Genomic DNA, 23400 nt, shown 5'->3' with positions numbered 1-23400 from the left:
CAACCTGGGATGCTGAGGTCCCAGGTGTGAAACCCTGAGGACACAGGCTTGAGCACAGGCTTACTAGCTTGAACGTGGAGTTACCAGTTTGAGCGTGGGATCATTGACAGGACACCCATGGGTTGCTGACTTGAGCCAAGGTCAATGGCTTGAGCAAGGGGTCACTGGCTTGATTGGAGGCTCCCCAATCCCCCCCATCAAGGCATGTATGAGAAGCAATCAATGAACAATTAAATTGCCACAACTATAAGTTGATGTTTCTCCTCTCTCTCTTTCTCACACACACATAAAAAGTTTTAAACCTCGAATTATTTAAAAATCAATAAATTTAAATGAACATATCTGAGCATTACTATTAAATTGTAGTAATATATTAATAACACTGCTTGTCTCTGGTGAAGGGAACTGGAGGCTGCAAGACAAAGTTAGGACAGAGAATGTCACTATATATGCTTTTGTCACACTTGCTATCTCTCATGTTTAAAATTTTGAACTACCGTATTTTTTTATGTATAAGATGCACATTTTTTTTTTTGATAAATTTGGGGTCTAAAAACTGGGTGTGTCTTATACAGTGGTTGTAGATTTTTTAAATTTGCGTTTTCCTGCTTTTTTTGCACAGATGACGAGTTGTATAAGTTTTATGATGAATAAAACTTGAGTTCAATAACTTTATGTAATACATTTTTTTTTCCAAATTTTGGGCCCCAAACTAACTTATACATGGGAGTGTCTTATACATGGAAAAATATAGTATGTGCATGTATTATGTATGTATTAAAAACTGAAAATTTTGCCTGACCAGGCGGTGGCGCAGTGTATAGAGCATCGGACTGGGATGTGGAGGACCCAGGTTCGAGACCCCAAGGTCGCTGGCTTGAGCGCGGGCTCATCTGGCTTGAGCAAAAGCCCACCAGCTTGGACCCAAGGTCGTTGGCTTGAGCAAGGGGTTACTCGGTCTGCAGAAGCCCCATGGTCAGGGCACATATGTGAAAGCAATCAATTAACAACTAAGGTGTCGCAACGAAAAACTGATAATTAATGCTTCTCATCTCTCTTCGTTCTGTCTGCCTCTATCTATCCCTCTCTCTGTAAAAAATAAATAAAATAGCCTGACCAGGCGGTGGTGCAGTGGGTAGAGCGTCGAACCGGAATGTGGAGGACCCAGGTTCAAGACCTCGAGGTCCTCAGCTTGAGTGCGGGCTCATCTGGTTTGAGCAAGGCTCACCAGCTTGAGCCCAAGGTCACTGGCTCGAGCAAGGGGTCACTCGGTCAAGGCACATATGAGAAATCAATCAATGAACAACTAAGGAGCCATAGCAAAAAATTGATGTTTCTCATCTCTTTCCCTTCCTGTTTGTCTGTCCCTATCTGTCTCTCACTCTGACTCTCTCTGCCACACACACACAAAATAAATAAAATAAAATAAAAACTGAAAATTTTAAATAAGTTTAATAAAAGGCTTTACCCAATTAATTCCATGCCACTCTGACCCTTTATCTGTATATGCCTGAGCATTTAAGTAGATAACTAGTTGTCATTAACTCATTCATTAATATATGTAATTGACTCTGATGTCTCCCCTGAATATTTAGGGGGTTAGTAGGGTCTTTTTGTGAACTGTGTCTTAAAAAAATTCCTTTACTTTTGTGTTAATGGGAATTCAGGCAGTAGTAAAAGTGGATGTGTTTGGCCCACCATCTTTATCCAGAAGTTTGACATGACTTCTTTAAAGATTTTTTTTTTTTTTTTTTTGGTGACAGAGACAGAGAGAGGGACAGATAGGGACAGAGAGGCAGGAAGGGAGAGAGATGAAAAGCATCAATTCTTCATTGCGGTTTCTTAGTCTCCTTAGTTGTTCATTGATGGCTTTCTCATATGTGCCTTGATGGGGGGGGGGAGAGTGGGCAGGACTGCAAGTGACCCCTTGCTCAAGCCAGCAACCTTAGGTTCAAGCCAGTGACCATGGCGTTATGTCTATTATCCCACGCTGAAGCCAGTGACCTCAGCGCTCAAGCTGTTGAGCCCATGCTCAAGCCGGATGAGTCCGCACTAAAGCTGGCGACCTTGGGGTTTGGACCCTGAGTCCTCCGTGTCCCAGTCTGATGCTCTACTCACTGCGCCACTGCCTGGTCAGGCTTTAAAGATTTCTTGAAACTTGCAGATCTTGCATCAGCTTTTTCCTTGAGAAATATTCTTACCCCTAGGCTAAGAAATGAGGAATAGGACAGATAAACACTATGTTATTTTCTCTATTTTTTTTTTTACCCTAAAGAAATAAGCTCCTGTTTTACAAACAAAACCAAAAGTCTCCAGCTGGCTCTTGAAGGAAATGACCTCAGACTCCTACAACCATTCAGATCTAGTATTTCTCATAAATCATTATATTCTACCATCTGGGTCTTTGCTCAGTGATTTCTTCTATATGGAATTCTCTTTCCTCTCTCTCTTACTTATCTCCCTAGTATTTCATTGCTAATGTCTTCTCATTCCAGGAAGTCTCCCTTGATCCCTGTCTTCACCATTACCACTGGATAAAGAACCCTTCTCTTTTGTTTCCACACTTAGCAATTACAGTACTACTGTAATTTTTATTTAGGTGTCTGTAGCTACTTAGCCAGGTACCAACTATTTTTTTATTGTTGCATATATATCATTCATCTCTTTATTTGGAATATAAATGCTTGTTACTTTAAAATTTAAAATTTGCAGGAAAATAAAATGTTGCTTCAAAAACACTCTATAACTTATGGAATCAATACCAAAATCCATTCAAAAGTTTATTGATAAAATGACAAAAATGAGAAAAGGCAAATTCAATGATTCTTTTTGAAAAAATTTAAATGAAGTTTCTATGGCTTAAAAAGGCAAGGAGGTGTTGTGTTACCTTGGATATCTTTTTATCAGTGGCTGTGTAAAAATACAGTGTCATTTGAGTTTAAGGAGAACATGTTAATTAAGTTTGGTAAAGTCTGTTCTATTTTATTTAGAAATATATCTCTGAATGAAATGCATGCCAAGTATTAAATAAATACAATATCTATAATTGGGTTTATCCCAATTTCAGGAACACAGGGTACATTCTGAAAATATTTTGGGAACATTCTGTAAATGTTTTCAAGAGTATGCAAATATAAGTCTAAGAACATTTATATATATTTTTTTAAATAAAAGAGACTTGAAATTGCCAACAATTTGATACAATGAAGAAAATTTCGTCCTGGCCTGTTAGTTCAGTCAGTTAGAGCGTTGTTCTGCTGCTTCAGGGTTTCAGGTTCGATTCTAGCTCAGGGCACATCCAAGAATCAAGCAATGAATGCATAAGTAAGTGGAATAACAAATCAATGTTTCTCTCTCTCTCCCTCTCTCCCTCCCTCCTCTTCCCCTTCCTCTTTCTAAAATCAGTTTAAAAAAATGCTTTAAATTTTTTTATTTGAATAGGCAGAATATCCTACAACTATATCTGGGAAAGGCCTTGTGTTGGAGATGATAACAGCTATTATGAGCCTCCCCCAGAGGTCAACTCCATTCTTTGTCCTCTTTCTAGAGAGAGATAGAGGTCTTAACTAATTAATGGCAAGGCTTTAGGGACCCCAACCTCATATACAAACAAAATTTTGTGTGAGAGTAAATTTTTGTCATGAAAGGGTCCATAGCATTTATCAGATTTCTAGTAGTGATTCTACCTAAGACAGTTTATGAACCATTAGTTTAGGTGCATAATTTAATGTGCTTGCTCTCTGGTGAGGACATAAAGAGTGGACAGGATAATGAGGATTAATTGTAGCTTTAAGAATTTTTGACACACTCAATGGGTTGTTGATGTCATTGTGTATATGTAACTGACAAAAAATTTACAAAACAGTATTTATCCTTATAAAGCATGATGTACTCTTAATACTTTCTGTCTTTCCTTTTTCTTTTTTCTTTCCTTTATTTTCTTTCTTGTGAGAAGGATAGAGAGAGGGGCAAATAGGGACAGACAGGAAGGGAGAGTGATGAGAAGCATTAATTCTTCGTTGTGGCACCTTATTTGTTCATTGATTGCTTTCTCTTATGTGCCTTGACCCAGGGACTAGAGCAGGGTGAGTGACCTTGGGCTTCAAACCAGCGAACCTTTGGGCTCAAGCCATTGACCTTTGGGCTCAAGCTAGCGACCATGGGGTCATGTCTAAGATCCTATGCTCAAGCCAGCAACCCCATGCTCAAGCTGGTAAGCCTATGCTCAAGCCGGATGAGTCTGCTATCAGGCTGGTGACCTTGGGGGTTTCAGACCTGGGTCCTCTGTACCCTAGGCTGACACTCTATCCACTGTGCCACCACCTGGTCAGGCTTAATATTTTCTATTATTTTTAAAATGGTAGTTGGAGCACACTAAATTGATTTCTTACTATTCTGCTTGGTGGTAACCCATAGTTTGGAAAACGCTGGTCTAGTACCTCATGATTTACAAAACTCTTTCATATATTCTCAGCCCTCAGAGCAGTCCCATGAGGTACATATGATCTTCTTTTTGTCTTTACAGATTAGGAGGCTCAGAAACTTGTTCTAGTTTATACTACCAGTACTCAGCAGAATCAGAGTTTGATCTTGGGTCCTAAGTTTTGACCTCAGCTCCACTGCACCTTTGGTTACATCTGATTTAAACTAGTGTTGACCCTTGAACAATGTGGAGGTTAGGGGTACTGACCCTTTGCACAGTCAAATTCATGTATAACTTGACTTCTCCAGTACATACCTACTAATGGCCTACTGTTGACTGGAACTTGCCAATGACATATACAGTCAGCACATATTTATATGTTCTTACAATAAAGTAAGCTGGAGAAAAGAAAACATTATTAAGAACATTATAAGGAAGAGAAAATACATTTGCATTATTCACTGAAAAATAATGAGCACGTAAGTAGACCTACATGGTTCAGATCGGTGCTGTTCATGGGCAAAGATTAAAAGCATTTCTCTTAAGATTAGGAACAAGACAGGGATGTCTGCTTTCACCAGTCTTATTCAGCATAACACTAGAAGTCCCAAGCACAACCATCAGACAAGATGAAGAAATAAAAGACATCCAAATTGGAAAGGAAGAAGTAAATTATTTGCAGATGACATGATACTGTATGTAGAGAACCCTAAAGGTTCCACCAAAAACACTAGAACTGATATATGAATTCAGTAAAATACCAGGATACAAAATATGTATCCTGATATCGGTTGCATTTAAAAAACAAACAAACTTTTTTTAGTTAGTGAGAGGAGGGGATGCAAAAACAGACTCCTACATGTGCCCCGACCGGGATCCACCCTGCAAGCCCACTAGGGGCTGATGCTCTGCCCATCTGGGGCCCTTGCTCTGTTGCAACCAAAGCTATTTTTTTTAGTGCCTGAGGCCATGGAGCCATCCTCTGTGCCTGGGGTAAACACGCTCCAATCAAGCCATGGTTGCAGGAGGGGAGAATAAAGAGAGAAGTGAGAGGAGGTAGGGTGGAGAAGCAGATGGACACTTCTCCTGTGTGCCCTGACTGGGAATCGAACCCAGGACATCCACATGCTGGGCCAATGCTCTACCACTGAGTCAACCGGCCAGGGCCTATTGCATTTTTATATACCAATAATGAACTACCAGAAAGGGGAACTAAGAAAACAGTTCCATTTACAATCGCATTAAAAAAATAATACCTTGGAATGAATTTAACCAAGGAGATAAAAAACTTATATTTGGAAAATTATAAGACACTGAAGAAAGAAATTAAAGAAGATACAAATAAGTGGAAGCATATACTGTGTTCATGGATAGGAAGAAAAAGCATCATTAAAATATCCATACTTCTTAAAGCAATCTATAGGTTCAATGCAATTCCTATGAAGATATTTATGATATAGTTCACAGAACTAGAATGAATATTCCAAAAATTTATATGGAACCACAAAAGACCTCGAATATCCACAGCAATTTTTTTATTTGATTGATTTTAGAGCGGGAGGAAGAGAGAGAGAAAGAGAGAAGCATTGATTTGTTCTACTTATTTATGCATTCATTGGTTGATATTTATGTGTGCCCTGACCAGGAATCAAACCTGCAACCTTGGTGTATCAGGATAACGCTCAAACTATACTGCTCACAAAAATTAGAGAATATTTCAAAATGAATATGAAGCGATAACAAAAAGCATTTGATTATTTTTATTAAACAAGAACATCAGAAAAGAAAATGACAAGTTAAAGAAAGTTGTTCAATTATGCAAATGAGATGCAAAACCATCTTTTATTTCATTGGTGAAAATGCACTATACAAAAGTCTGAAAGTACTGGAGTATCTGCACGTTCCCTAATCCCCTAATTTTTGTTAGCAGTGTAATTGAGCTATCTGGCCAGGGCAGCCACAGCAATCTTGAGAAAGAACAAAGTTGGAGGTATCACACTACCTGATATCAAACTATACTACAAGGCCATGCCATAGTAATCAGAAGAACGTGGTACTGGCATAAAAATGTAGATCAACGGGACAAAAATAGCCCAGAAATAAACCCATACCTTTATGATTAATTAATATTTGATAAAAGAGGCAAAAACATAATAGGGTAAAAAGTGAATTCAGTAAGTGGTTTTGGGAAAATTGGACAGATATGTACAAAAAAATGAAACTAGACTAACTTTTTACACCATACACAGGAATAAACTCAAAATGGATTAAAGACTTAACTGTAAGACTTGAAACCATAAATATCCTAGAAAATAACATAGGCAGTAAAACCTTGGGCATTTCTTGTAGCAATATTTTTTTCTGATTTGTCTCTTTGGGCAAAGGAAAAATAAACAAATGGAACTACATCAAACTAAAATGTTTTTGTTTTTTTTTACAGAGACAGAGAGTCATAGGGACAGACAGACAGGAACGGAGAGATGAGAAGCATCAATCATTAGTTTTTCATTGCTACACCTTAGCTCATTTCTTTCTTTCTTTCTTTCTTTCTTTCTTTCTTTCTTTCTTTCTTTCTTTCTTTCTTTCTTTCTTTCTTTCTTTCTTTCTTTCTTTCTTTCTTTCTTTCTTTCTTTCTTTCTTTCTTTCTTTCTTAACAGAGAGAGAGAGAGTCAGAGATGGATAGACAGGGACAGACAGACAGGAAAGAGAGATGAGAAGCATCAATCATCAGTTTTTCATTGTAACACCTCAGTTGTTCATTGATTGCTTTCTCATATGTGCCTTGACTGTGGGCCTTCAGCAGACTGAGAAACCCCTTGCTCAAGCCAATGACCTTGGGTCCAAGCTGGTGAGTTTTTTGCTCAAACCAGATAAGCCCACGCTCAAGCTGGTGACCTTGGGGTCTCAAATCTGGGTCCTCGGCATCCCAGTCCGATGCTCTATCTACTGCGCCACCACCTGGTCAGGTCAAACTAAAAATGTTTTTGCACAGCAAAGGAAACAATCAACAAAATGAAAAGCAACCCACTGAATGGGAGAACGTATTCACCAGTAATAGATCTGATAAAGAGTTAATATCCAAAATATAAAGAACTTATAAAACTCAATCCCAGTAAACCAATCCAAATAAAAAATGGGCAAAGGTCCTGAGTAGACTCTAATGCAGAGAACATATAGATGGCCTATAGACATATGAGAAGATGCTCAGCATCACTATCTGCTGTGAACCAGTGCAGCTAGTAATTCCAGGTTCTGAGTTGGAAGGGCATGGAATTAAGAAAAATAGGCTTAAAGAGAAAAAGAATGGGATCCAGAGGCCTCTGCAATGCTGATGGCAAGAACAGAGAGCACTCTCCACTCCACTCCCTGCTTTATCTATAGGGCAAAGTGAGGCCATTGGCAAATCAAAGAGATCATTAAAGTCACATTTCCAAGGCAGCCCAAGAATTCTACCAAGTGCTGAAAACCCCTACCATACATCTTAACTTCACAAAACAAAGGATTGCCTCCAGTCTTTCTGGGGGACATGGGGGATAGGAAGAGTAGAAACAATCCAGTACCATAGCTAACATGAAGGTGTAAAGAAAAAGAGCCTTGGCCCTGGCCGGTTGGCTCAGAGGTAGAGCGTCGGCCTGGCGTGCGGGGGACCCGGGTTCGATTCCCGGCCAGGGCACATAGGAGAAGCGCCCATTTGCTTCTCCACCCCCAACCCCTCCTTCCTCTCTGTCTCTCTCTTCCCCTCCCGCAGCCAAGGCTCCATCGGAGCAAAGATGGCCCGGGTGCTGGGGATGGCTCCTTGGCCTCTACCCCAGGCACTAGAGTGGCTCTGGTCATGGCACAGCGACGCCCCGGAGGGGCAGAGCATCGCCCCCTGGTGGGCAGAGCGTCGCCCCTGGTGGGCGTGCCGGGTGGATCCCGGTCGGGCGCATGCGGGAGTCTGTCTGACTGTCTCTCCCCATTTCCAGCTTCAGAAAAATACAAAAAAAAGAAAAAGAAAAAGAAAAAGAGCCTTTAGCAACTTCACAGAACAAGCAAGTGGGGGGTTGGGCAGACTGTCAGTTTACTGCCAGTTCCCCACACCTCTGTCCCCCCAAAATCTAAACTGCAAAGATCCTGTTGGCTTTCTGTCCCCAACAACTATCAGAGAAATGCAAATTAAAACCACAATGAGCGTGACCTGTGGTGGCGCAGTGGATAAAGCGTCGACCTGGAACACTGAGGTCACCAGTTCAAAACCCTGGGCTTGCCTGGTCAAGGTACATATGGGAATTGATGCTTCCTGCTCCTCCCTCCCCCTTCTCTCTCTCTCTCTCTCTCTCTCTCTCTCTCTCTCACTCTCCTCTCTAAAAATTAATAAACAGAAAAAATTTAAAAAATGCTTAAACTTGTAAAAAAAAAGTCAATAGAATTAAAAAAAAACAAAAAACCACAATGAGGCCCTGGCCGGTTGGCTCAGTGGTAGAGTGTCAGCCTGGCATGCAGGAGTCCAGGGTTCGATTACCAGCCAGGGCACACAGGAGAAGTGCCCATCTGCTTCTCCACCCCTCCCCCTCTCCTTCCTCTCTGTCTCTCTCTTCCCCTCCTGCAGCCAAAGCTCCATTGGAGCAAAGATGGCCCGGGTGCTGAGGATGGCTCTGGTTGCAACAGAGCAACACCCCAGATGGGCAGAACATCACCCCCTAGTGGGCGTGCTGGGTGGATCCCGGTTGGGCGCATGTGGGAGTCTGTCTGACTGTCTCCCAGTTTCCAACTTCAGAAAAATACAAAAAGAAAAAAAAAAAAAAAAAAAAAAGAAAACCAATGAGATACACCTCACACCTGTCAGAATGACTGTCATCGATGCATTAATAAACAAGTGTTGGTGAGGACACAGAGAATCAGGAACCCTCGTGTACTGTTAGTGGGAATGAAGTCTGGTGCAGCCACAGTGAAAAAACAGTAGGAGTTTCCTCAAAAACTAAAAAATAAAACTGCTTTGCCTGACCTGTGGTGGCGCAGTGGATAAAGCGTCGACCTGGAAATGCTGAGGTCGCCAGTTCGAAACCCTGGGCTTGCCTGGTCAAGGCACATATGGAGTTGATGCTTCCAGCTCCTCTCTCTGTCTCTCTCTTTCCCTCTTGCTCTTCTCTCTAAAATGAATAAATAAAATAAAAAAATAAAAAATAAAATTAAAAAGAAAATAAAAAAAACACACAAAAAACTGCTTTATGACTCAGCAATTACACTTCTAGGAATATATCCAAAGAAACCTAGAACACTGATTCGAAAGTATACATGCACCCCTATGTTCATTGCAGCTTTATTTACAATGGTCAAGATTTAGAAGCAGTGCAGGTGTCCACTAGCAGATGAGTTAATAAAAAAGCTATGGTACATTTACAGAATGGGATATTACTTGGCTGTAAAAAAGAAGGAAATCTTACCATTTGTGACAACATGGATGGACCTGGAGAGTATTATGCTAAGTGAAATAAGGCAGTCAGAGAAAGACAAGTACCATATGATTTCACTCATATGTGGAATCTAATGACCAAAATAAACAAAATAGAAACAGATTCATAGATTCGGAGAACAGGTTGACAGCTGTCAGGGGAGAGAGCGTTAGGGAGCTATGTGAAAAAGGGGAGGGGATTAAGCAAAAACCAAATCAAACCAAAAGAACCCTACATAGACCACAGTATGGTGATTGCCAGAGGGAAAGAGGGCAGGGGAGGGAGAAGAGGGTAAAGGGGATTAATGGTGATGGAAGGCAATTTGACTGGTTGGTGAACACACAAAACAATATACAGATGATGTATCAGAAATGTATACTTGAAACCTATATAATTTTATTAACCAATGTCACCCCAATAAATTTAGTTTAAAAAATTAAATAAAAACAAAAAAACTGGCCTTGGCCGGTTGGCTCAGTGGTAGAGCGTCGGCCTGGCTTGCAGGAGTCCCGGGTTCGATTCCCAGCCAGGGCACACAGGAGAAGCGCCCATCTGCTTCTCCACCCCTCCCCCTCTCCTTCCTCTCTGTCTCTCTCTTCCCCTCCTGCAGCCAAGGCTCCATTGGAGCAAAAAGTTGGCCCGGGCGCTGAGGATGGCTCCATGGCTTCTGTCTTAGGCGCTAGAATGGCTATGGTTGCAACAGAGCAACGCTCCAGATGGGCAGAGCATCACCCCCTGGTGGGCATGTTGGGTGGATCCCATTCGGGTGCATGTGGGAGTCTGACTGCCTCCCGGTTTTCATCTTCAGAAAAATACAAAAAACAAACAAACAAAAAACACCAAAAAAGCTACTTTGTGGAGTTCAAGGGTCAGCTGTACTTTTTTTTCCTTCCTTTTCTTACCCCCTTCCCTACCACAATTGTGGGGAATAATTTTAGCTCATAATACATAATTGGGTAAATCCTAATTCCAGTGAACATACCTGCATTGTCCCTAATCTTGTTGCTTGTCATTCAGGGTCTTCTCAGAAGTTCTGTATTTCCTTCCTGTGTAATGAGTTCTTTCTTTATGTTTTCTTCTTTACTTTGCCAGTGAGACTGTGTCAGTCAACTGTGGAATTTAATGTTCAGATCTCTGGGTCTCCATCAGCAATTATGGTTCAGTAGATCTAGGATGGAATTTACTATATGTTTTTAAAAGCTCCACAAGTTATTGTCATAATCAAAGTTGAGAATTCTTACCCTGAATGCATTTAAATTGTTGGGCCTAGAAGAAAACCTAGTATTTGGGAAGTAGCTAGAGACTCCTTGCTCCCTTCGAGTTTAAGGACTTAATATAATGGGAGATCGGTCCTTTCTCTGGCTTTGTGGGTAGGTACAGCCATTTGGAAACATAATTCTTGGCTGATTGAGTTGAAGAGAATCTATTGGTTCTCTTCTCCCCACTGCCTCCTTTTTGTTGAAATATTGGAAATCATAGGGTTGGAATGTGCTCATTCACTATTACAATTGGAAAGCACACACATTGTGAAATGGTAATCTTGGATTATTGTTTAATACTTTCATGAATAGTAAAGTCTTTGAATGTGTAATGTTTTTGATTTACAGATTTGAACAAATAATAAACAACTGAACTTTATGCTTCAAGTTAAATAACGAATTTGACCAGAAAAATCATACCTTGAATATTATTAGTTTTATATTATGCTGAGTAAAACTGTTATTGATGAAATTTGAGTTTCTTTTTAAAAAATACTTCAAATCTCTCTCCCTTTCTCTCTTTAGTTCTTTCTGGAAGTGGATATCCGCTCAGAAAATAAGAATTATAAGAGGTCAGTTACAAATAATACTCCTTCATGTTTTCAGTGTGGTAAAAATTTTATGTTTATGTGCTAAAATATTAAACTGTAGGTTTTTATGTTAAAAGTTGCCTTCCAGAAAAGAATATAGGCAGGTTTACCGGGGATAAGTTGAGTGAACGTGTCTGACAGTGGTAGTATTCCACCACCTTTTCTCTTTAATTCAGGACTAGAGTCAATGGAAGTGGGACAAGCTGTGGAGTAGCTTCTAGAGTGTCTGGACAGCTGCTCAGTGATTTTCCATACATGACCTCTCTTTTCTGGTGGTTTGTAGGCCCAGGAATGTCATTCAGTAGAGTTTCTGGTTGGTGGACAGGCTCTTTAGCTCTGCCTCCAATCTGCAACCCTTTAGGGAAGGCTGCCTTCATTTTCTGCTTAGCTATGAAAGAAAAATTTGAAGTTGACCTTTCGGAGCCTTTTATTTATTAGTCATTCCTTTCTTTTTTTTTTCCTTCCATGCAATCAGAGAAATGCTTCCTTCTCATGAATTTTATTTTTTTTGTATAGTCAACCTGATTTTGGTCAGACCATAATGTAGAATCTGTCCCAGAGTACCTTATTTCTCTTATGAAGAAGGCAGCTATTGTTTTCTGTTAGCTGAAATGGTATTTTTTTTAATTTTTATTTTTAAATTAATTTTAATGGGGTGACATTGATAAATCAGGGTACATATGTTCAGAGAAAACATCTCCAGGTTAATCTGACATTTGATTATGCTGCATTCCCATCACCCAAAGTCCAGTTGTCTTTTGTCACCTTCTAACTAGTTTTCTTTGTGCCCCTCCCCTCCCCAACCCCCTCCCTCTCCCCCCCCACCCTGTAACCCCCACACTCTTGTCCATGTCTCTGAGTCTCATTTTTATGTCCCAGCTATGTATGGAATCATATAGTTCTTAGTTTTTTTCTGATTTACTTATTTCGTTCAGTATAATGTTATCAAAGTCCACCCATGTGCTGAAATGTTTTTGTTTTTGTTTTCGTTTTAGAGAGGAGACAGAGAGTAAGAGAGAGAGAGAGAGGGAAAGGGGGGAGGAGCAGGAAGCTTCAACTCCCATATGTGCCTTAGACCAGGCAAGTGCAGGGTATTGAACCGGCAACCTCAGCATTCCAGGTCGATGCTTTATCCACTGCGCCACCACAGGTCAGGCTTGAGAAGCATCAATTCTTCGTTGCAGTTCCTTTCTTGTTCACTGATTGCTTTCTCATATGTGGCTTGACTGGAGGGCAACAGTAGAGCGAGTGAGCCCTTGCTCAAGCCAGCGACCTTGGGCTTAAGCCAGCGACCATGAGGTCATGTCTGTGATTCCACGCTCAAGCCATTGACCCCGTGCTCAAGCTCGTGAGCCCATGCTCAAGCTGAATGAGCCCGCACTCAAGCTGGCGACCTTGAGGTTTTGAACCTGGGTCCTCTGCATCCCAGGCTGATGCTCTATCCACTGCACCAGCACCTGGTCAGGCAAGAATTGGTACTTTTTTTTATTTTTATTTTTATTTATTTATTTATTTTTTACAGAGACAGAGAGTGAGTCAGAGAGAGGGATAGACAGGGACAGAGAGAGATGAGAAGCATCAATCATCAGTTCCTCATTGTGCATTACAACACCTTCATTGATTGCTTTCTCATATGTGCCTTAACCGCTGGCCTTCAGCAGACCGAGTAACCCCCTGCTGGAGCCAGCGACCTTGGGTTCAAGCTGATGGGCTTTTCCTCAAACCAGATGAGCCCGCACTCAAGCTGGTGACCTCGGGGTCTCGAACCCGGGTCCTCTGCATCCCAGTCCAACGCTCTATCCACTGCGCCACTGCCTGGTCAGGCAAGAATTGGTACTTTTAATAGGTTCCAAGGTAATACTGCTCCTGGTCTCGGAGACTTTGAGAACCACTGTTCTAGCATTACAATTACTGTTTTATTTTTAAAAGTAAATAACCTCTGATTCACAAATTATACAAAAATAATGGTGCATGTGTAATTTTAACCTGTTTAGTGATGATTCCTAAACATTTTTAAATCTTGGTGTTTTGTTGTCTAATGTCAAAGAACACTGCTCTTTTATACCTTAACGTGCTTTATAGCATATGAAATTTATTAATCTGTTGATATATCAACTCTTAGAACACCTCAAAATCAGGATTGGGAATCATTACTCTCTGAATTAAAATTGTTGGTTACACCACAAGCTGTTTAATACTAAGTTGATGTGTAGTTTTAAAGCTGTTTTATAGGAATTTTAGAATGACAGAATAAGTATTGTTTCATTTAGTTAGTTTTTTTACTTTTTTTTTTTTTTTTTTTTCGTATTTTTCTGAAGCTGGAAACGGGGAGAGACAGTCAGACAGACTCCCGCATGCGCCCGACCGGGATCCACCCGGCACGCCCACCAAGGGCAATGCTCTGCCCACCAGGGGGCGATGCTCTGCCCCTCCGGGGTGTCGCTCTGCCGCGACCAGAGCCACTCTAACGCCTGGGGCAGAGGTCAAGGAGCCATCCCCAGCGCCCAGGCCATCTTTGCTCCAATGGAGCCTTGGCTGCGGGAGGGGAAGAGAGAGACAGAGAGGAAGGAGGGGTTGGGGGTGGAGAAGCAAATGGGCGCTTCTCCTATGTGCCCTGGCCGGGAATCAAACCCGGGTCCCCCGCACTCCAGGCCGACGCTAGTTTTTTTAAATTGTGGACTTAGAACTCTGTTTTGGTCTTTGTTAATTAGTTTGCTAGTAATTGGCAATATCTAATTGTAACTAGTAAGGCCCTATATCTGGAAAATGAATACTTAATTTAGATGATACCTTCATTTTTATTTATTTATTTATTTATTTATTTATTTTTTACAGAGACAGAGAGTGAGTCAGAGAGAGGGATAGACAGGGACAGACAGACAGGAACGGAGAGAGATGAGAAGCATCAATCATTAGTTTTTCATTGCGCGTTGCAACACCTTAGTTGTTCATTGATTGCTTTCTCATATGTGCCTTGACCATGGGCCTTCAGCGGACCAAGTAACCTCTTGCTTGAGCCAGTGACCTTGGGTTCAAGCTGGTGAATTTTTGCTCAAACCAGATGAGCCCATGCTCAAGCTGGCGACTTCGGGGTCTCGAACCTGGGTCTTCCACATCCCAGTCTGATGCTCTATCCACTGCGCCACTGCCTGGTCAGACTAAAATTTTTTTAATTTTAATTTTTTTTAACAGAGACAGAGAGGGAGAGTCAGAGAGAGGGATAGACAGGGACAGACAGACAGGAACGGAGAAATGAGGAGCGTCAATTATTTTTCGTTGCTCATTGCGACACCTTAGTTGTTCATTGATTGCTTTCTCATATGTGCCTTGACCGCGGGCCTTCAGCAGACCGAGTAACCCTTTGCTTGAGCCAGCGACTTTGGGTCCAAGCTGGTGAGCTTTTTTGCTCAAACCAGATGAGCCCACGCTCAAGCTGGCAACCTCGGGGTCTCGAACCTGGGTCCTTCCGCATCCCAGTTCGATGCTCTATCCACTGCGCCACCTCCTGGTCAGGCGACATGTAATTTAAGAAAAGTCTCATGGGGACAAGTAAAGATTTTTTTTTAATTAAAAAAATAACCATCTGGCCCTGGCCAGATACCTCAGTTGTTTAGAGCATCATCCTGAAGCACAGAGTTGCTGGTTCAATGCTTGGTCAGGGCACATACAGAAAGAAATGTTCCTGTCTCTCTCCTGCTCTTTCTCTTCCTCTCTCTAAAATCAATAAAATAAACATTAAAATAAAATACCCTTCTGGAGTTTGCTTTAAAGTAATCTATGTTTGTATTTACATAGATATACACATAGATATACATATAGTAATATATTCACTATGTAATATATGTATTTACAAACATTTTATGTATATATTTATACATAAATGTATTTATAAAATTCATAGCCTCTCACAGTGTAATATTAGGAACCAGGTGGTAGTTATGTAGTTTACTGTAAACACCAAGTTTTAAAGAAATTCCATCCTTCCCAAACCCTTATGGCATTCTTCCCAGTACTAATAACCGAAATTACAATATCAAAACAAGTAGCTTTCACCTACTGAAAAGTTTCTAATTATCTCTTGGACATCACTAAATTGGTAAAGAGATTGGAATGGCTTATAGATTCTTGTGGAATATTTCTTTGGGAAAGAGGTAATTGGTTTTCATTTTTTTGGCAGAGTTACCACAATCTGGATTTTCCTCCCTTGTAGAAAACAAAGGCCCTGAAATAGAATAGTCAAGGAAACGAATTCTCAAACTCTGCCTTTTTTCCAAGTGCAAGCTGTGGCATATCTGTCGTGATCCTCAGATACAGGTTATTGCCCATAAGCTGCTTTTCCCACTCTTCATTTTCTCCATAGCTCTGAGAACTCACTTTGAGGAAGTAATGGATGAACCATCCCCCTTGGCCAAACCTCTGGAGCTGAACCAGCACTCTCGATTCATAATTGGTTCTGTGTCTGAAGATAACTCAGAGGATGAGATCAGCAACCTGGTGAAGCTGGACCTACTGGAGGAGAAGGAGGGCTCTCTGTCTCCAGTTTCTATCAGCTCAGATACGCTCTCTGATTTGGGAACCTCTAGCCTCCAGGATGGCTTGGCCTTACATGTGAGGTAAGAGAGAGGAGTTTGATGTTTTTCTTGTTTAATTTTTTCTATTGGTTTCACTGAGTTTGTTCTGAAAAGAGCAAGAATAATATTAGGCAATATTGCTTCACCTTTTTTTATGTCACTGGTCTGAAAGCTTTGATGAGTAAGTGGGAAATGATGTATTTTGTCTAGAGTACAGTTTTTGGAAGTGTCTTTTCCTAACTGTTCCTGTCAACCTCTTCTGGTTCTTTCTACGTACTAGGTCTTTTAATGAGGCCTGGAGAATGAGAGTTAGGTTGAGGAATTTCAGTATTTGTACTACTCTAACTACCATTGTTGTAACTACCTTGGTGATTGATAGGACTTTTACAAGGGTGGGAAAATGTGAGGAATCTTTCCTTGAACTGCTTCATCATGTCAGGAAGTTATATTCTATTTCTGTCAGGGCCAGTACTCAATAAAGAGCTAGGGTAGGAAAAAGGGGTTGTTATAGCTAGCGCTCTCCTTTTTCTCTAGAAATGCAATTCTCTATATAGAATTGAGAATACCAGTAAATAGTAACACTGGATTCTTGTTTGTTGGTGTTTGATTACCATTGTTTGATATATACTAACGTTCGGTCATTTGCTTTGCACTTTTTGGATTAAAGGCTCTGGATTAGTGTTTTTTGGTTTTCACTGTACATAAGAATTGTTTAGGGAGCCTTAAAAAATGAGCCCCATCATCACAGATTCTGATTCATATGATACTGGCTTTCCTTAGAGTTGGGGCAATTTTTTTTAAAGCTCCCCAGATAATTCTAATATATAGTCAGGGTTTAGATTACAGGTGTAGCCCAGATAAACATAAGTTAGGGCAGATATATTGCTGTTATGATCTTGGTGCTTCTATTATTAATGGGTCATAAAATAATTCAGTTTCATTTTATATACTTAAGATACAGACTGTGTAGTAAAACCCCCACATTGGGTCTGGCTGAATGTGACCATCCTGCCTTATGGTTATTTCTGGGGCTTTAGGATACTTGCTTTTGAAAGATGAGACAGTATAAGTAGTCACCACCATTTTGCTATTTGGAGGCCGAAAGAAAGGAGTTAAGCAAGTTAGTTATGTTTTATTTCACAGATTCCTAGAACTGCAGTGAACCAGAGAGATAATTTAGCCTAATTCCTTTATTTGAATACTATAGATGAAAAAACTGAGGCCTAAAGAATAAATAGCTTGAAAACTGAAATTCAAAGTCAAATGCCCCAATTCCATTTCAGTAACTTTTCTATTCTACTTCCCTGACCACACATGTGTCTAAATTATGTATATAATTAATTCAGACAAAATTGGTTTTAAAGAGTTAATTAATGAAGTATTATAGTCATGCCCACATAATGATAGACCACAGGTAAGATTATAATGGAGCTAAAAAATTTCTATCACCTAGTGACTCAACGTATTGCATAGATACTTACCATTGTATTCTAATTGCCTATAGTATTCAGTACAGTAACATGCTATACAGGTTTATAGCCTAGGAGCTGTAGAAGAACAGAATTAGTCACCCCAAAACATGTCTATTTGGCAAAAGGATTATTTTAGGTTGGTTAATTTTAAGAAAAGGCAGGCATGGGAAAAGCTCTGAAAACCAAGTAGTTACCCTTTGTAAAAGATACTCATATTTGGAAGGGTGTATCTGTTCTTGTACAGGGAAGAGGGGATGACCTCATCTCTAGAAACTCTTAGATCATCTCAGTTTTTCTGGGTCTCTCCTGTGTATATAGGAGGTATACATGTTATTAAACTTCTGTTTTTCTTCTGTTAATCTGTCTTTTATTATAGGAGTTTCTCAGTCCAGAGCCCAGAAGGGTAGAGGGAAAATTACTTTTTCTCCCCTACAGAAGAATAAGCTATACCGTATAGCCTAGATGCGTAGGAGGCTATACTGTCCAGTGTAAGTGCACTCTACAGTGTTTGCCTAACAACGAAATCCTCTAATGCCACATTTCTCAGGAAGTGTCTCTGTCCTTAAGTGTAGAGAATGGCCATATATCTAATCTCTGGGAATAGAGGGCAGTATTTAGTAGCAGACGAAAGGGGTCAGGTCTATTTTTATGTAAACATTTTTCCTTTTAAACTTTTTTTTTTTTTACAGAGACAGAGAGAGAGTCAGAGAGAGGGACAGGCAGACAGGAACGGAGAGAGATGAGAAGCATCAATCATCAGTTTTTCGTTGCGACACCCTAGTTGTTCATCGATTGCTTTCTCATATGTGCCTTGACCATGGGCCTTCAGCAGACTGAGTAACATCTTACTTGAGCCAGTGACCTTGGGTCCAAGCTGGTGAGCTTTGCTCAAAGCAGATGAGCCCGCACTCAAGCTGGCAACCTCGGAGTCTCGAACCTGGGTCCTCTGCATCCCAGTTCGACACTCTGTCCATTGCGCCACCGCCTGGTCAGGCTATGTAAACATTTTTTATTAAATGATCTTTTTTTTTTTTTTTTTACAAAGTCAGAGAGAGGGATAGATAGGGACAGACAGGAATGGAGAGAGATGAGAAGCATCAATCATCAGTTTTTCGTTGTGACATCTTAGCTGTTCATTGATTGCTTTCTCTTATGTGCCTTGATCGTGGGCCTTCAGCAGACCGAGTGACCCCTTGCTCGAGCCAGTGACCTTGGGCTCAAGCTGGTGAGTGTTGCTCAAACCGGATGAGCTCATGCTCAAGCTGGCGATCTCGGGGTCTCGAACCTGGGTCCTCTACATCCCAGTCTGATGCTCTATCTACTGCGCCACCGCCTGGTCAGGCTATTAAGTGATCTTTAAAGGTCACTTAATGGTTGACCTGAATCAGGCTAATACTGGTGGTGGTATCTTCCCCCACAAATGTGTTGAGTTGGGCCTGGTGGGACTACTACTAGCTTTTAGAGGACAGAGGACCAATAATTCTAAACCTTCTGCAATGTACTGGATAATCCCACACTACCAAGAATTGTTCTGAAAATGTCACAGTGTCCTGTTAAGAAAGATTGGGTTAAATCTAAATGCTTAAAGCCACACAGGACCTTAAGAAATTTGTCTAAAATGAGACTATGTGAAACAGAATTTCCATTTGTTGAATTTGGAAATTGTGAGTGGCTCTCAACATTTGCTCCCATTAGGTCAGGAGGGAATTTAGGGGACAAGAGTAGTGACATGATTTGATCAAAAGCTATAAAGTATAAAGGACAGAACTTTTTAGTTTTATTTATTTATTTTTTTTGTTTTGCTCAAGCCAGATGAGCCCGCGCTTAAGCTGGCAACCTCGGGGTCTCGAACCTGGGTCCTCGGCATCCCAGTCCAATGCTCTATTCACTGCACCACCGCCTGGTCAGGCAGAACTTTTCAGTTTTAAATGTATATATTTGTATTTGACCTGGAAAGAAACAAGAATTCTCTTTAGTCTGACACTTTAAACCCCTGAATTTGAGGTGATTTTAATTTAGTCTAGTGATGGGTAAAATGAAATAATAGCTGCAAAAGCTTTTAGAAAAATAGAATGTGCCATACTAGTACAATATGATATTTATTATGTAGGAGTTCTTTTATGAGGTAATAATTTGTGACTGGAAAAAACCCTCTTTAAGTCTTTTGCAAATTAAAGCTTAAAAATTGGAAATTTAGATTTGAAAAACTTTTGCAGCAAACATATACTGTCAGTGTTATAATTCAAATGTTGAGAATGTCAGTGTAAGAAATGTCCACACCAGACCTGTGCTCAGCAGTAGAGCATTGTCCCGGTGTGTGGAAGTCCCCGGGTTTGATTCCCAGTCAGGGCACACAAGAGAAACGACCATCTGCTTCTCCACTCCTCCCCTTCCCCCTTCCTCTCTCTCTCTCTCTCTCTCTCTCTCTCTCTCTCTCTCTTTCCCTCTCCTTCTCCCTCTCCCTCTCTCCCCCTCTCTTTCCCTCTCTTCCTCTCTCCTCCTCTGTTCCTCTTTCCTCCTCCCATAGCCCTGGCTCAAATGGTTCAAGCAAGTTGGCCCAGGGTGCTGAGGATGGCTCCATGGCCTCGCTTCAGGCACTAAAATAGCTTGGTTGCTGAGCAACAGAGCAGCAGCCCCAGATGGGCAGAGCATGCTCAATAGGGGGCTTGCCAGGTGGATCCCAGTTGGGGTGCATGTGGAGTCTGTTTCACTGCCTCCCCGCTTCTTGATAAAAAAAAAAAAAAATAGAAAGAAATGTCCAAACATGTAGAGAGTTTTTATGAATATTTTTGAGCCAAAACTGACAACAGTTGCTAGGAACCAAGATATGAAATGCTCCAATGAATGACAGTTTCACAGTTTTTCTTTATGAATTTGAAGTTAAGGAGGTTAGGAAGATTACAGGAGGGTTGGAGGAAATAGGGTTTTGGAGATTAGATTACAGGTTCTTAACAAGAACATGTGCTTTCTTCAGAGTTTCTATTGTATGTTTATTTCTAAGGTGTGTTAACAGAATATAATGGACCAGGACAATGACTAGGTGTACAGAAACAATAGACAGGGCTTGCTTAAGGCAAAGATAAATCTTTTACTAAAAATTTCTATGCCTGGGGAATGACTACCCCCTAACTTGCCTAGTTAGAAATTTATGATCAGATCATTCAGAGAGGTTACTTTATGTAGTACACTTTTTTTTAAATGACAGAGACAGTGAGAGAGACAGATAGGGACAGACAGACAGGAAGAGAGAGAGAGATGAGAAGCATCAATTCTTTGTTGCTATACTTTAGTTGTTCACTGATTGCTTTCTCATATGTGCCTTGACCAGGGGGCTACAGCAGAGTGAGTGACCCCTTGCTCAAGCCAGTGACCATGAGGTCATGTCTAAGATCCTGTGCTCAAGCCAGCGGTTCTGCGCTCAAGCTAGCAACATCCGGGTTTTGAACCTGGGTCCTTCAAGTCCCAGTGCAACACTATCCACTGTGCCACTGCCTGGTCAGGCAGAACCCTTTTTCATTCACAAGAATAACCATTATTGAGAGGGCAGGAAATTTCATTTCCTTATCCTGTCTGTGGCTCTTCTCTTTCAAGCTTTAAATGGGAAATAAATAATAAAACTGGCTTTAGTTTTGAATTTAAATTTTGGCTTTGCTTGTTGGTTGGCCTGTGAGAATGTTCTTATATTTTGACTTTCTTATTATTTCTTACTTCGCTTCCCTGAGCCTTCTGCCCTGAACAGCCCCCCTCCCCCAAACTCTTTACTCTCAGTGCTCCTTTCTTGATATTCTGAGATTCCTAGTTGCCATGGTGCCTCAGAAGTGAGTAGACAGGTCATCATGAGATCTGTGACTTGGTCTTCTTTTGCTGAGGACAGCAGTTTCCTCTTTTTCTTTCCATTAAGAACATCAGGACTGTTTGTGTGTGTGTGTTACAGACTCCAGAGTTTATTCTGTAAACCTACCTAATTTCAGAAATGAAATTATGAATGTTATAAGTAGGGCTCAGGACAACTGCTTGACAGTGTTTATGTTATTGATACATTTCCCCCCATTTTTCTTCTTGTAAATACAAATTTACAAGTGAAGTTTGTACTTACTACTTAAACTTTTAAAAATTATTAGATGTATAGAAAAGTTGGAAATCCAAAGCACATAAAGAAATAAGAACAATTCAGAAAACATTCATTCAGAGATAACTGCTGTTAATATTTGGTATGTTTTGTTTCAGTGTTTTTTTTACCCATTAAGGATAAATTTTATTAAAAAATACATACATAGATAATATAATGAATATACAGTTCTGTTTCCTGCTTTTTATTTTATTTTTATTTTGAAAGACAGAGACAGACAGACAGGAAGGGAGAGAGATAAGCATCAACTTGTAGTTGCATCACTTTAGTTGTTCACTGATAGCTTCTCATATATACCTTGACCTGGGGTCTCCAGCTGAGTCAGTGACCCTTTGCTCAAGCCAGCGACCTTTGGGCTCAAGACAATGACCTTGGAATCATGTCCATAATTCTACACTCAAGCCACAATCTCAGGGTTCCAGACCTGGGTTCTCAGTGCCCCAAGTTGACGTTCTATCCATTGTGCCACCACATGGGCAGGGTATTTCCTACTTTTTTTGACATTTTCTCATGCCATTAAAAATCTCTTATAGGTGGCCCTGGCCGGTTGGCTCAGTGGTAGAGCATCGGCCTGGCGTGCAGGAGTCCCGGGTTTGATTCCTGGCCAGGGCACACAGGAGAAGCGCCCACCTGCTTCTCCACCCCTTCCCCTCTCCTTCCTCTCTGTCTCTCTCTTCCCCTCCTGCAGCCGAGGTTCCATTGGAGCAAAGTTGGCCCGGGCACTGAGGATGGCTCTGTGGCCTCTGCCTCAGGCGCTAGAATGGCCTTGGTTGCAACAGAGCAATGCCCCAGATGGGCAGAGCATCCCCCCTGGTGGGCATGCTGGGTGGATCCCGGTCGGGCGCATGAGGGAGTCTGTCTGACTGCCTCCCCGTTTCCAACTTCAGAAAAAGAAAAAAAATCTCTTATAGGCAATTTTTAAATTTAGCTCTTTTATTTTGAAATAATTTAAGATTTAGAAGAATTGGCAAAGAGTACAAAGAGTTCCTGTCTATCTTTCACTCAGCTTTTCCTAATATTGATATTTTCCCTAATCACAGTGTGTTTATCTAGAGTTGTCAGATATAGCAAATAAAAATATAGGATGCCTGCCTGACCTGTGGTGGCCCAGTGGATAAAGCATCAACCTGAAATGCTGAGGTCGCCAGTTCTAAATCCTGCACTTTTCTGGTCAAGGCACATGGGAATTGATGCTTCCTGCTCCTCCCCCCTTTCTCTCTCTTTTTCTCTCTCTCACTCTCTCCTCTTTAAAATGAATAAATAAAAAATTAAAAAATATATATAGGATGCCTATGACTGACCAGGCAGTGACACAGTGGATAGAGAGCATTGGACTGGGACTCAGAGGACCCAGGTTTGAACCCTGAGGTTGCTGGCTTGAGCGTGGGCTCACCAGCTTGAGTGTGGAGTAGCTGGCTTGAATATGGAATCATAGACATGACCCCATGGTCACTGGCTTGAGCCCGAGGTCGCTGGCTTGAGAAAGGGGTCACTATCTCTGCTGGAGCCCCTCAGTCAAGGCAC

At 41.0% G+C, this 23400-nt stretch overlaps 1 protein-coding gene across 7 annotated transcripts in view; it reads left to right on the top strand.

The window, feature by feature from the left end:
- ACACA (acetyl-CoA carboxylase alpha) overlaps positions 1–23400 on the top strand; it is a 328759-nt gene that overhangs the window by 62494 nt on the left and 242865 nt on the right. For 4 of the 7 annotated variants that reach the window (XM_066363212.1, XM_066363211.1, XM_066363213.1 and 1 more), the window contains 2 exons: positions 11640–11686; positions 16065–16317. The exons of 1 other annotated variant lie outside the window; for it this stretch is intronic. In XM_066363212.1, the coding sequence (XP_066219309.1) occupies positions 11640–11686; positions 16065–16317 (300 nt within the window). Of the gene's footprint in view, positions 1–11639; positions 11687–16064; positions 16318–18953; positions 18973–23400 lie in introns of those variants that run through there. 2 more of the 7 variants (XM_066363214.1, XM_066363218.1) reach the window with 2 other exon arrangements.

The sequence above is a fragment of the Saccopteryx leptura genome, chromosome 2 (genome assembly GCF_036850995.1).
Source record: "Saccopteryx leptura isolate mSacLep1 chromosome 2, mSacLep1_pri_phased_curated, whole genome shotgun sequence".
NCBI classification, from domain to species: domain Eukaryota; kingdom Metazoa; phylum Chordata; class Mammalia; order Chiroptera; family Emballonuridae; genus Saccopteryx; species Saccopteryx leptura.
This window is presented reverse-complemented; position numbering and strand designations above follow the sequence as displayed.